Below are 15,503 nucleotides of genomic sequence, written 5' to 3'. Positions count from 1 at the left end.
TCCCTGTGTATTTACTCAAGTATAAACAAATAGAATTTATTTTTTAATTCTGTGACTTGTATATTTCAAAAATAAAATATAGTGCAGCAATCTTGAGCCAGAATACAGTATATTAGAAAGCTGTGCACTCCTTGATCTTGGTAAACTAGGACATGCTGTTCCATAACCAAATCCAGGAGGGAAAATGCACCATCTCATTTGAAAGATGCAAACATATTTAGTCAAACAAGAAACTGGCTCATTTGAGAGTTTTATAGCAAACAAGGACAGAAAGTAGTTTGCATAATTTTCTTATGCTCCTTTTATAGTGTTTATCTTTTATAAGGCTCTTTGGAACAGTTGCTAGCCACCTGTCAATAATGTGGCCTTTTATAGACTCAACCTTTTATTGTTCTCATGCCCTTGACATATAAAAAAAAAGCAACCTTAGAAGGAGTCCGTGTTAAATATGGTGGGCAACATACTAATTTTAAATTTAAAAGACTGTCTTTTGTAGACTGAAATAAAGAGAGAGTTTTGAATGACATGAAGAGAATAGGCGTGCTATGAAATCCTCTTTAGCAGGAATAAAAATAAATTTATTATTTTATAAACATTTTTTGAAAGTTAGTTAAGAATCATATTTAAAGCACTAGCCAGTAGAAAACTAAGCCACATAGAATTCATTTAAAGTTGTTGTAACAATTTTGGATAATTTTGCATCAGTTCCAAGTGAAAATATTTGGACTGTGAATCTAACAATTACATAAATATTTTGTATATGTAAACAGTTGTTGAAACTTCTTTTTGCTGGAATAAGACATCCAGTGTTTTTTCTCAATTTACATAAAATCTGTCAAGCTAAGTGTTCTACATACATTTATTGACCTGCATCCTAAAAGCACTTTTCGTGATACTGAATGAACACAGTCCTATAAATCTGTATGCAGGAATACATTTCCATTCATAAAGGAATATTACCCAAGCCCTCAAGTAAAAAGCTACCTATGTTTTATTTTGTACAATTAGATTCCTAGTTCTCTGAATATAATCATGAACAGGAGCAATAAATGAAGCAAGTTTCAAACCAATGTAAATTCTTTCTACTCTTGTTAAAAAATAAAAAAATCAAACATCCTGATACACACACACAACATTTCCGACACCATTTCCCACTCTAAGTAATATAAGATGTGGGGCTACAATTTAATATCTATGCAGAGATATATAAATTAAAAATATCACATTCTCATATTATATTTGGGAGACAACTTCATGTTCTCCTCGATAGAATTTCAATGCTGTGCTTTCAAATTGCACTTCAAAATATTTGTAGTTCTTAAAACATGGTAGCTAACTGGGCTGACAGTTCTTAGCTGTCAAGAACAATTTTAGATGTGATCCCCTTTCTGTTCAATGTGTGATTATTTTAATAGTACATGGAGGACAGAGGTATATAGCTCTTTATCAGGTATACATTGGTGAAGATCTGGTTTTTCAACTGGACACAGTGTAATACCCACGGTGCAATGAGAAGATAAGAACACGGATAAGATGCCTGCAACGTGAATGAGCTTTATTTAAGTTCAGTTGTGATGACATTGCCACCTCCACTTTCACTGGTGCCCTCATGCATTTCTTTTCCTTTAACCTAGTGAGTAATTTTATAGATCTCTAGAATTTTCTTGGGCTATCTCCTGGTTCTCAGTGTAAATATACTTGGAATAAAATAAACCCAACAATGTTATCTATAACTAAATGATTAATAGGAATCTATGATAATATTTTTGAAATGAAAATTGAATTTGTATACAGAATATATGCTCTTTCTAGTTATCTAAGTAAACATTAGAAATATTTATTCATTATCAGTGTGTATGAAATAGTGTAGATGTTTCCTTGAATTCAGTTTTTTTCCTGTTGGCATTGATATTAAGCATGTAATGCTAAGTCATTTCAGTCATGTTCAACTCTTTGTAATGCTATAGACTATATAGCTCACCAGGCTCCTCTGTCCATAGGATCCTCCAGGCAAGAATACTTCAGTGGGTCACCTTGCCCTCCTCTAGGGGATCTTCCTAACCCAGGGATTAAATCCGTATCTCTTAAATCTCCTACATTGGCAAGTGGCTTCTTTACCACTGGTGCCACCTGGGAAGCCCTAAGCATGTAACTAATGCCTTGAATAAAAAGATCTACAAAACAAATTCTCTCTTTCCTGAACAAAATAATTGAGGAAATTCATTCAGAAGCCAGCCATGAAAATTAAAAAGATATGATCAAGCCAAATTTTGCAAAAGTATGCAGAGTTCTATTGTTAAGGGGCCATAGAACCAGTCTAATGTGATTAACAGATATTGTCAAACAGTTATTTAGTAAATTAACTGAAATAGTAGTAAACATGATGTGAGAAACATGCAGGGCTTCACCCATCCTTATTTATCTAGAGTAACTTTCAAACTTAATAGTTAACTAGTAGTGTATATTTCTGCTTCCTAAGTTCAGATGGTTTGTTTTTTAGTTATGTGTGTTTGCTTACTCAATAATCACATACAAACTTAAAGCCAGTTAACATTTTGTATAATCAGATGTCTGTAATAAAATATTTTCATCAGTTAGTTGGAGCATACCCATTAGTAGTAATGCAACCTACCTAAGGAGTACAATTAAATATTCTTAAGTGGCAAATCTGTAGCTTCTATTTTTACTTGGAGGATAAAAGACTAACTTCTTAATAGTCCTAATCTGATTTGGTCTATTCAGTCTGATTTCATATTTATATCAAGAATTAGAAAACAATGAATTATTAAGAAGTTCTCCTGAATTATACCTGGGTTTTATACTTTGAGTTAGTTCAAGACTCTTACATTTTGAAATTTAGATTTAATGGTATGTGACTCATAACTTGATGATCTAACATAAATGTGTCTTTATGTGCTGTGTTTAGGTTGAGAAGTAAAGATTACTGTTGTTCAGGTACAATCAGGAAAATGAGTAGATAGCAAAGATGTATGTAAGTAACTAAAATTATATATATATACATATATATATATATATATATCTCACTATGTTCGCTTGAGAAGAGTCCCATATTCTGATTCTCAAACTGGTTATTTAGAAAATCTCTAGGCAAGCATCAACAGATTTCTGAATACATATTTTCCTTTGATAAGTTGAAAGTAATATTAACATACTATCAGGTATTCTATGTTTAAAAATGTAACAAATTCATTGACCTTCTTGGCTCATAAAGTTTTGACATCAGTACTATGGGAGGACTGTTTCCATAAATGTATGTTAAGCCCCTTATGACTCATTACATATGCATATGAAGTTCATAAAGTAATGATATGGGTATGCCACATATCGAATTCTTATCTTCATGCAACTGTGATTAGTTAGAATAATATTTTCAATCAATCTCTTTTCTATTTACAACTCCACTATTCCATTTGTAATGAAGTTAACATCTTCCCAAGTTGTAAACATCTTCCTAGTTAAACAAAATTAAACATTTAAATAGAAGCACATTCTTCATATCTCATTCTTTGTAGATTAATTTTGTACAGGAGTATTTAAGTCTAAAGCTCTAAAATCTAGGATAAATCATAAAAATAAAAGTCAGAATTTGAATCTGAAATCCAGGATGGTTTAGTTATTCATTTCAGATGTGAACTTGGCAAGTCACTTCTCCTCGGCACTTGTTTTCTTCATCCATAGAGTGAAACTGCTGGCCTAGTTTAGTGGTTTTTTACTTCTCAGACAGAAGCCTCTTCTCAAACAATATATATATACATAATCTCAACATGTCTAAAAATGAATGATATTAATGGAGCTTTTCTTAGGGAAGAAGCCATGAGGAAGGAGGACAGTGGGGTGGGGCTGAGTGACCCGAGAGTCCAACCCTGTATGCTGCCTGTCCCCTTCCCACACAACCTATTGAAGATGCTCTAGTCTGTATCAAATAATCCCTCAGATGCCATGGATGCATTTTGAAAATAATGTGACTATATGATTTTTACATTTCTTTAAAATTCCAAAATAATGTAATCTCAATTACGTAAATTGATATTTGTCTGTTAAAGCCCTGAGAATCCTATCTTTAAAAAACAAATGATATATGCAAATATAAGTTGGTTTTAATCTATGATAAGAAAGATTCTAAGGTTAAGAGCCCACATTTCATATTAAAGCCTCTGACTTAAGTATTCCATAAAATTGCTCTATAATGCCACCACATAGTTCATATTTGGGAAATGAATAAATTGATAAAATATGAAGTAACCTTTTAAGATGCAGAAAATTACAGAAGTCTTTTAGCTAAATTTTTATTCTCTTGCCCATCTGTACATTTTACTAGCGGAGATGAGAAAGAAAAATTTTTTTGGTAAACTTAAAGGCAGAATGTGCTATAAAATGAAGATTCTTCACTCCCCAGCTTTGGTTACCAGAAAGTAAACACTTCCGTCAACACATGTGTACAACTAATAGATTCTTGAGATCATAGGAGATAGAGCAATGGAAAATGAGGGAGAAGAGAGCACACTGTACAAAATAGTTAATTGCTCAGGAAAACAAAAGCCTGCAGGAGACAGAGTTCTTCACAAGGGGTCATTTTCTTTGCCAGTTAGTGAAATGAATGTGATGGATGTAAGGCAAGTGTAATAGGTTTTCGCTGTGACTAGTTTCTAGTGAGCTTTATGAGCAAGGGTTCTCTTCTACCTCACATTAAGACAAAGCATAAAAGTAAGTTTTCAGTAATCCCAAAAGGACTCAAAGTGGACCTGTCCCAGCAGTTACCTTATATAAATTCTGTGACACAGTTCACCTTCCGCAAGAATAGAGTGTAGATCATTACTTTCCAACAGCCCTGTAAAGAGACCTGCTTTACCACGCTTCAGGGAAGTTAACGTTCTAGATCTTGAAGTGTCTTTCTGGAACGTGAAGTCATGTGTGGTTTTCTTCTAGTAGCGCTGTGAACTCTCGTATTTTTTTTTAGGTCCGTGGGGCCGATGCATGGGAGACGGATGTGGCCCAGGAGGCATTCAGACCCGGGCAGTGTGGTGTGCGCATGTGGAAGGGTGGACAACGTTGCATACCAACTGCAAGCCGGCCGAGAGACCCAGTAACCAGCAGAATTGTTTCAAAGTCTGTGACTGGCACAAGGAGTTGTACGACTGGAGGCTGGGCCCGTGGAATCAGTGTCAGCCGGTGATTTCAAAGAGCCTGGAGAAACCGCTGGAGTGCGTTAAAGGAGAGGAGGGCATTCAGGTGCGGGAGATAACGTGCATCGAGAAGGAGAACGATGTCCCTGCGGAGGATATCATCTGTGAGTACTTCGAGCCCAAGCCGCTCCTGGAACAGGCCTGCCTCATCCCCTGCCGGCAGGACTGCATCGTGTCGGAGTTTTCCGCCTGGTCGGAGTGCTCCAAGACCTGCGGCAGCGGGCTCCAGCACCGGACGCGTCACGTGGTGGCGCCCCCCCAGTTCGGCGGCTCGGGGTGCCCGAACCTGACGGAGTTTCAGGTGTGCCAGGCCGGCCCCTGCGAGGCCGAGGAGCGCAGCTACAGCCTGCAGGTGGGGCCCTGGAGCACGTGCTCGATGCCCCACTCGAGACAAGCGAGGCAGGCCAGGAGGCGGGGGAAGAGCAGAGAGCGGGACAAGGACCGCGGGAAAGGGGTCAAGGATCCAGAGGCCCGCGAACTGATCAAGAAGAAGAGAAACAGAAACAGGCAGAACCGCCAAGAGAACAGATACTGGGACATCCAGATCGGGTACCAGACCAGAGAGGTTATGTGCACGAACAAGACGGGGAAGGCTGCTGATTTGAGGTAAGGTATCTCTCTGTCAAGACCACGCGTTAGAGAGTCTTTAAGACCTGTGGTTGGAAGTCCTGAAATTCGTATGTGTGTCCACCTAGGGTGAGCCCCCCCCCCCCCCAAGGGGGCATTTTTCATTTTAAGGCACTTAAATGCTTGTGGGTTTCCTGAAGTTATTTCTGTTTTGTTCATACTTAGGCACTCTACCACTAGAGCTTATTTAAATTTTCCTGTCAAAATCTAAAGCTTAGGAGATTCTCTATGAGATGATACTGCTTCTTTAAGTCAGCAATGCTGTTTTCCACCTATAAGAAGGGAAAAAAAGAAGACTTACATAAACGGCTGGAGTTTAGGAATGTTCAGTTCAGGTACTTATTTTAGTGAGACTAAGGCACGCTTGCAATTTCTAAGTTTATAGCATTTTCAGAGTTACCCTATAAACAAAATTTAAACCACCACCCAGGGAGCTATTTGTAAGAATAATTCCTTTCACATTTTATAAAATGGAATAACTTTCCCCAGAGAAGAAAAGGGGGAACCAGCAGGAAATAAGGTAAGGAGAAGTTATTTAATCATGAGTAGCTTAGTTTAGAAAACATGTAATTAATTGGCTGCTTTGTCTAGACAGAAATTATTTGTCAAATTATCTCTGGGTAAACAAAGACTGTATTATGAAAGACTTTCTCATGTATGATTTATTTATTGTGAAAATATTCATTGAGGATTATCTGAAGGCTATGAGGTTATCTGGATATTCTAAATTTTGCTCTTGGATAAGTCAGACCATCTGGGAGTGGCTTATCTGGATCATTTGCATAATTGCTTCTTCTGAAATATTTATGCAGCTATGGTTTGGAGGGAACTGAGAGAAATTATGGTCACATCACTCAGAATTTTATATCATATTTATTGTAGAAATGACATTGAAAGCGTCATCTCCTCCATCACACAGTCTGTTCTCTTGATTAAAAACACATGAGGTAAATTTCACAGACGTCTCAATCCATGTGCTTCTGGTGAGCATCTGGATCGTTTTCCTTATGGCCCCTGGAAATCTTGTAATAGATCACGTTTTCCTGTTTACTTTGGCTCTTGAGACTGTAAATAGGACTGCATGGCATGCCTATTATTTACTAACCACTGCCTCCCCATCCCCCGCCACTGGCTTCTTTTTCTTCTCATCCTGATTATTTTCCTTCATTCATTCTTGTCTAATGATTTTACTGTCTATGGATTTTGAAAACTGACTGAAAGCCTTTGTGAAGCAGGAGACAATTGAAATAAGTGAGAAAACAGACAATTGATATATCTGCCTAAGACAATTTCTCTCAACATAATGTTGTTCTGGTTGCTATTTTTAGGATATTTGCTACTCCCTTTTTTAAAATTACACAATTGTATTTTCTTTCAGCCATTCAGTAATTTGCTCTTTCTGTCTATTCAGAAGTTTGTCCAACTATTTTTCTGGTCCTGCTAAAGTATACTTCTGCTGCCTTCATTACCCAGGTTCCCTATAAGCCCTTGTGTGTGTGTGTGTGTGTGTGTGTGTGTGTGTATTCGCCTCTGATGCTGTGTCATGCACATTTTCAGTTCATTCTCTGTTTTCTTCTTTTCTGACAGACCTTTTCCTGGTGATTTGCTGATCTCTTTTCCTAAAGTATTAGTTATATTAGTTATTTGGCTCCCACCAAGGCAACTTGAGTTTTCTCCTGCTGTCACTGGGTTAATATGCTGTAGACATTTAATTTCATGTCAACTACTGAATTAAAAGTATAATTAGAATAGTAGCTACCACTCCATGGAACCTGATATTCCCAACCAGTTATTTGGAAGTAAATAGATTTAAAAATCTGTAGATCTGTCAGGTTCTTATTTCATTAGACATATCATATCTATTCCAATAAAATTACAGTTGCATGTATGTTGCAACTTACTTAGTTTATACTAGGGTATAAATTAAACTTTATGTTAAAACAACTTGCTTCATAATATTTCTCTTATTTGAAGACCATACAGATTATATGAATCTCTCTGGTTAAGAGAGTTAGTTTTAGTAAAGAAGAGACAGCAATTAGATATTTTTGCCTACATTTTTCTCAAGCATTACACAATATCAGTGAAGCTAATAAAGTGTGAAGAGTAGATGGATAACTCCAACAAAGAACAGGGCCACAGGTGCAAGACTTGATGATTAAAGTGTTTCATCTTATATCAAATTCAGACACCGTTTTATTATGTAAGAGAATAAAAAGTTATTTAGCAAAGCCAAAAAGGCCTATTACAAAACTTAAATAAACTTAGCTAAATAAATCTAAGAATCCTGGGTAAGCAGTTCATAGCATAAATAAAAATTTTAGTAGAATTGCTGCTTAGAACTTCAGAGCTAAAGATGATAGATTTGCTTTCTGCTTCAAACAGACTAAAATCAATAAGGATGAAAAACGTGAATGAGTGTCCATCTTTTATGACAACGGGAGACAATCACAGTCCCAAACCATAATTGATAGAGAAGATTTGGCCACTGCAGTGAAATTAGATCTACTTGAGAGAGGACAATTAGAGAGGGACATCATGTTGTTACATCTTTCATGAGCACTTAGAATCTCTAAGAGTAGCTTGAAATTTCTGAGGTGCCAAGTCAATGACACATCTTACAGTGGCATGAACTGTGTTCGTGAAAGGGCTGCTGGAGCATCCTTGGGTTCTGTTTGAAAACAGAATGACCTAATAGAAGGACTGGAGGAAACTCAGTATGCCATTATTGCTAAGAAAAGACTCTTAGTTTGATGGTCTAGGGGATTAAAATTTTGATGACCAGTAGAAGAGAGTTATAAAGCATTGTACACACCATGACATAGGGGGCTTCCTTGTGAACCTGTGATTTCCAGCTGGGCTTGAATAGAGTCTTAACCTAGGTAAAGAGTTGTTAGGGAAGTATTGACAAACAGCTCTGCAAGAAACCAAACATATTAAAGGAAATACGGTCTTCTGAATCAAAACCAGAAGTTTAGTGATCATAGAAGAGTCAAAAAAATAGAATTTTAAAACTGATTTGTCAGAGCTCAGAAAAGAATTATAAAACAGGAAAATCAAATTTATATTGCATACATCAGTAAGTAGAAGATATTGGTACAAGGTGTCAGTGAGATGGAAAACAGTTTAAGAACATCAAGTAAACTCCAGTTTAAAAAAAAAAAAAAAAGATGATGGATCTGGAAACAAAAGAGATCCATATATGAAATACTGGGATTCCTCAAGATAAGACCAGGAAAAAAAATAGATCAGAAAAAAGGAAAGCAAAAGAAGATAAATCCTCTAAAATATAATCGAAGACTTTCCTGAGCTTGAAAATCTTTAATCCACAGATTGAAATTGCCAAGGGCCAATATTCTGCTAGAGGAGACTGAAATAATGTTCTCGTGGAAGAACTAATACAGAACAATTTTATGACGAGAGATAGACAAAGAGACACCAGACCAAAGAACAGAATAATACCCAATTCTGAAACACTACAAGCACTTCCTTTATAGTGAAAAATAAGATAAGGCAGCACATTATCTCCACTGTTAACATTGATCTGTCGGTACTAGTCAATGTAGTTGAAAAGAGAAAGAAGTTGAAACTGGAAAGCAGGTGGAAATACTAAGATTTTTTTCTAGATGTTTTAGAAAAGTCAAGATATTCAATTGAAAAAACAGTATAAACAATAAAATACTTCAATAGGATGGACGGACACAAGGATAATATCCCCAAATCAATATATCTCATAGATGCAAACTGCAATTAGCTAAACATGATGGAAACAAAGTACTAAAACATCCCATTTACAATAGTAAAAAAATATGTAAATAAACCTACTTACAAAATTTCTGAACAGAGTACCAGACTAGGAAAGGTACAAAAGTAAATGTGTGCCTGTCCAGAACATCCAGTAAATATATCAACTGTTCCTACAGTGTTGCTGTAAAACAAATGAGAAAAGTAAATAGAAGCCAGGAAAATTCTGAAAAATCAAAGTAGAGAGCAAAGACTAATGTCACCAGATAATGAAATGCATTTTATTCTTTGAATAATAATAACAATTTTATGTTAGTGCATGAACAGTCTGATCAGAAAAGAGTCTAGAAAAAAGATCCTCAAAACCCTACAACATGGTGTGGGTGGTGAAGGAGCATTTCCAAGCTGGGGGAAAAGATACAATGTAATGTTTGTTTTGTTTTGTGGGCAATTGCTGTGCCATGTAAAGAAGAAGAAGTGGGGAGGGCAGAAAAATTGTATCCCCTTTTCAGTTGTATACCAAAGTCCAGGTTCATTTAATATTTAAAAATGTTCTCTTTTTAAATACTTGAAGAAAGGATAGAATGCTAAAATCTTAAAATAAGGAAGGATGCCTTAGGCCACGGAATCCAGAGGGCATACAGGAAAAGATTGATCTATACTATTTATTGGAATAAAGAAAACTTTGCTTAGGAAAAATTGTTATCAATTAATATCCAAATAGATAAACCAAAAAAAAAATTGTGATATGTAAAATTGACACAGAGCTAGTTTTCTTAATACTAAAGAACTCCTACAAATCATTAGGGGAAAAGCCCAAAATCTAATGTGGAAATCGACAAAAGTTCAAGAGAACGAAAAGACAGACCACACTGAGGAAAACATCTGCAAGACACATTTGATAGAGGGCTGCTATCCAAAATACATGAAGAACTCTTAACACTCAGCAGTAAGCAAACAAATGACTGGATTAAAAAATGCACCGAAAACCTTTAACAAACACTTCACCAAAGAAGGTATACAAATGGCAGATAAGCACATGAGAAGATGCTGCGTGTCATACGTCATCCAGGAGATGCAAATGAAGACAGTAATGTGATAACACCACAGACCTATTAGAATGGCCAAAGTCCAACACACGGATACCACCAAAAGCCGGTGAAGATGTGGGGCAGCAGGAACTTTCCTACATTGCTGTGGCACAGCCATGTTGGAAGACAGATTGGCAGTTTCTTAAGACACTAAGTATACTCTTACCAAATGATTATGCTTCTTGGTATTTACCCAAAGGAACTGAAAACATATGTCTACGCAGAAATCTACACATGGATGTGTATAACAGCTTTATTCATAATTACCAAAATCTGCAGGCATCCAAGATGTCCTTCAGTAGGTGAATGGATAAAGAAACTGTTACATTCAGACAACAGAGTATTTTTCAGTGCTTAAAAAGAAATACACTATCAAGGCATGAAAACACATGGGGGAAACTTAAATGCATATACTTTGTGAAAGAAGCCAAACTGAAGAGGCTGCATAGTGTATGCTTCCAACTATATGGCATCCTGGAAATGGCAAAACTATGGAGACAATAAAGAGATCAGTGTTCCAGGGGTTAGATGGAAGGGTAGGATATGTAGGCAGGGCACAGAGAATTTTTAGGGCAACAAAACTACTCATTAGTATCATGTAATACTATGATGATTGACAAATGTCCGAACCCATAGAATGTACAGCACCAAGAGTGAGCCATAATCTAAACTATAGGTTGTGGGTGATAATGATGTGTCAGTGTAGGTTCATCAGTATTGCTCTAATGGGTGAGGGTATGCATGTGTCGAGGCAGAGCGTATATGGCAACTCTGTGTTTTTCACTCAGTTTTACTGTGAACTTAAAACTGCTCTAAAAATCATGTCTATTAAATTCAGCAAAGGACAGGATCAGGTCAGAGAAAATATGCTAATCCTCAATCATAATTAAGAAGTATAAAACATTGTTCCATCTCATTTTCACCTGTCAGATTAGCAAATAAAAATGTTTGGTAGTGTATCAGGAATTATAGCCTCCAGGTTTGGTGATTCATTAAACAGACTCACAGGAATCAACATATAACTGCATTCATGGGTAAGATTTATTACAGTGAAAGGATACAGAGCAAAATTAGCCAAGGAAAATGTGCATGCAGAGAAGATGAGAGGAAACCAGAGGCAAGCTTCCAGGGTCCTCTCTCTGAGGAGTTTCAGCCTGTGCCCCTCCAGCCCAGAAATGCAACAACACGGGCAAGGTGTTGTCCCCTGGGGAAGCTCATTAGAAGCTCAGTGCCCCCAAGTTTTTATTGGAGTTGATGACATAGGCACTCTCTACCTAGCATGTACAAAAATTCCAGACTCCCAGAGGGAAAACAGTGTTCTCCATAAATCAAAGTGCTTAGACAAACAAATTAGTCACTGAGAGCCACTTTATAATTTAGAGCAGTTTTATCATTTAGAGAAAATTTGATATCAGTGTAGGGAACTCCTTAAAAGTTAAGTTACCAGATGCCAGCTAGTGGCCAGTCCTGCAAACAAGGCCCTTGTTCGGATAGAAGCTTGAGACTTACTGTTGTATCAACAGTAGTATTTAATTAGGGAAAGAGACCCTCTTATACACTGTTGCTGGGGGCAAAAATTGGTAAAAAGTATCTGAAAAATAGTTTAATAAAATTTGTCAAAATTAAAAATACATGTTCCCTTTGGCAGTGATTTTATTTCTAGAATTTTTTTAAAATGCATCTATATGTAAATATATGTATAGCTCTCATTATACCATGATTTGTTACAGAAAAACAATCTAAAACCCACCAGTAAAGGGCTACTTAAATCATGGTGCTTCCACATGTGGAGGGTTTCCAAGGTGGCATTTGTGGTAAAGAACCCGCCTGCAAATGCAAGAGACGTAGGAGATACGGGTTCAATCTCCTGGGTTGGAAAGGTCCCTTGGAGGAGGGCATCACAACCTACTCCCATCTTCTTGCCTGGAGAATCCCATGGACAGAGGAGCCTGGTGGGCTACACCCTGTAGGGTCTCAACATGACTGAAACAGCTTAGCAGGAATGCCACATACGGAATGTCATTGCAGTTATTACCAAGTGAGGTTATGTATCTCAATGCAGACTGCTATAACAAAGCATCATAGACTAGGTGGCTTATAAATAACAAAAGATTTTTTCTCACAATTCTGGAGGCTGAGAAGTCCAGGATCAAAGCATCAGCAAATCTCGTGTATGATAAGAGTCCTCGTCCAGCGTACAGGCTCCTGACTTCTCACTGTATCTTCTCCTGGCAGAATCGGGGAGTGAGCTCTCTCTAGGGTTCCTTTATGAGGGCACTAGTGCCATTCATGAGAGCTGCATCTTCATGATTTTCTCCCAAGGTCCCAACTCATAGAATCACATGGAGGGTTAAGGTTTTCATCCTCTGAATTTTAGGGGGACACAAGAATTCAGTCCATTGCAGTATGTGACTTCTATTTAAACTTAAATAAGAGAGTAAGGGGTTAGTGTTTTAGTTTCCTGCCTTGAAATTAGCCAGAAACACCAATAAAAGAAATAATCACTTTTATTTATAGTACTAAAAAAAAGGAAGTTGAAAAAGTATCCACATGAAAATTCCAGATGTAATGGAAGGAAGAATCTAGGACTGAGAGGTGTGAAGGAGATTCCTTTAATTAGAACCCAATCCAGGAAGATCCACTTAAGAATCTTTTCCTTTGGAGTATCTTGATCCTGCTAGGTGGACACGGCCCATCCACAGAAGAGATGGGGAAAGTCCCTTAGAAGCCAATTCCACATTCATGTACCACAGGGGAAGTGTAACCCTAACCCCTCATCTCCTGGCTGAGTTAAGTTGTCAAAAGTGAAGTGGAGAAGAAGTGGGTATAGGAGGCAGACATTTCTAGATTGTAGCAAGCATAGTTTTAAAGCTCTTAAGATTTAAGCCTTGGCTGTAGGTCACGCTCACCTCTGGCAATCTTTTAGCTGTCCCAGCTCACCAGTTCCTGGGTCTGCATTTCAAAGGCACATATTTCAGGAAGAGCTATGAAATCTATATGTAATTCAAAGCATTTAGTCAAAGTAGGACCTACTTTTGAAAGTATCTTCCATCTGAACATGTCTTGTTTCATTGTGTTATCCAACAAAGGCAACTGGTTGCAAGTATAAATCCAATAGAAGCAATGCTAAGGAGTGTGGAAAATTCAGCCCAGTAAATTCCTGAGGGAATAAGATTTAGGATTTAAAACAAATTTCTGTTGGCTAAGCCAAGAAAAAGTAGATTTATCAAACTTCTAGATAGCTCCATATATCAGACATTTTAGGCACAAATATAGAAGGATTAAAAAAAAAATCTCAATCCATAAATATAGTCAACTCATCTCTGACAAAGAAGTAAAAGCAATATGCTGGAGCAAGGATAGTCTCTTCAACAAATGATGCTGGAACAACTGAATATCTAAGTGCAAAAAAAATGTAGACACAGACTTTACACCCTTCACAAAAATTAACTCAGCCTCCAGCAAACAAGATGCCCTTTCATAGGTGAATGGATGAACAAATTTGTTTACATTCAGGCAATGGAACATTATTCAGTGCTAAAAAGAAATGAGCTATCAAGTCATGAAAACACATGGAAGAAACTTAAGTGCATATTATTAAGTGAAGGAAGCCAATCTGAAAAGGCTACGTACTGTGATTCTAACTACATATGTCATATTCTGGAAAAGGCAAAACTATGGAGACAATAAAAAGATCAGTGTTGCCAGGAGTTAGATGGGAGAAAGAGGTGAAAAGGGAAGGCTTTTAGGGCAGTGAAAATACTGTGCATAATATTATGATGATGAATAGATGCCATTATACTTTCATTCAAAGCCACAGAATGTACACCACCATGAGTGAACCATAATGTAAACTATGGACTTTGAGTGATAATGATGTATCAAAGTAGGTTCATCCTTGGTTAAAAAAATAATGTACCTTTCTAGTGAGTGATTTGATAATGGGAGAGGCTTTACATGTGTGGGGGCAGGGAGAACATAAGAAATTTCTGTGCCTTCCTCTCAATTTGTGGTAAATGTAAAACTGCTCTAAAATTAAAAAAAAAAAAAACTGCCTAATACATGAAGAAGAAAATAGTAACTCCTAGAAATACTGACACGTTGGAGTATTTTTCTCTGAGTTTGTTACCAATTTTCTTTTTTTTTAGTCTCTATATAAATGCATCTTAGCATTTCAGTAGTGATGAATCATGCTCAAGTGACTGATGTTTTTTCCTAAACTCATGCTTTTTTTACATATCCTCTCAATGTCAAAATTAAATCTTATTGAGCAGGAAATTGTATTTCTTCTCAACAATCTCTTTCTGTGTGTTTCCTGTTTTACATTAGAATATTTGTTAACTATTCCATCCTTCTTTTTTAGGCTTGCTGTCTAGAATGGTCATGTAAAAGCTACGGCCTTTACAACAGTCTGAAAATTGCAAAATTTAAGTAATAGATAATTAAGAGAAATATGTACTTAATAAGAATAGGGAAACCTATGCTCTCATGGCTATACACCATTGCACAAGTCATTCAAACTTTGTGGGACTTAAGTTTTTTTACCCATAAACCATATGTGTGGACAGCGTTAGGCAGTGATGAGCGAAAGAAGGAGGGATATTAAAAATTCTCCAATAGCCTTCCAGGTTTTGTGAAGACAATGAACCTTGAACCAAAATCATGCCTAAAATTGTGGGTGTAAAACCGTATATATTTTTCTTGGCAGAAAGTTAATTAATTTTCAACATGTTCCACAAATCACTTGATCGTGAAACATGGAAATGAGTGTCTATGCAGGGCTTGTAGAATGAGACCGCTGTCCTGGTCTTGAAAGTTTCCGCGAGGTTTTTACTTG

The 15,503-nt window shown here is 36.8% G+C and overlaps 1 protein-coding gene across 1 annotated transcript in view; it reads left to right on the top strand.

Moving 5' to 3' along the window:
• The first annotated feature begins 4,344 nt into the window (after positions 1–4,344).
• Positions 4,345–15,503, top strand: part of THSD7A (thrombospondin type 1 domain containing 7A) — a 265,412-nt gene continuing 254,253 nt past the window's right edge. The window contains exons 1-2 of the mRNA XM_061166284.1: positions 4,345–4,366; positions 4,979–5,810. Of these exons, the coding sequence (XP_061022267.1) occupies positions 4,345–4,366; positions 4,979–5,810 (854 nt within the window). The remainder of the gene's footprint in view (positions 4,367–4,978; positions 5,811–15,503) is intronic.

The sequence above is a fragment of the Dama dama genome, chromosome 18 (assembly GCF_033118175.1).
Source record: "Dama dama isolate Ldn47 chromosome 18, ASM3311817v1, whole genome shotgun sequence".
NCBI lineage: Eukaryota > Metazoa > Chordata > Mammalia > Artiodactyla > Cervidae > Dama > Dama dama.
Note: the sequence above shows the minus strand (reverse complement) of the source record. Positions and strands in the feature narration are given on the sequence as shown.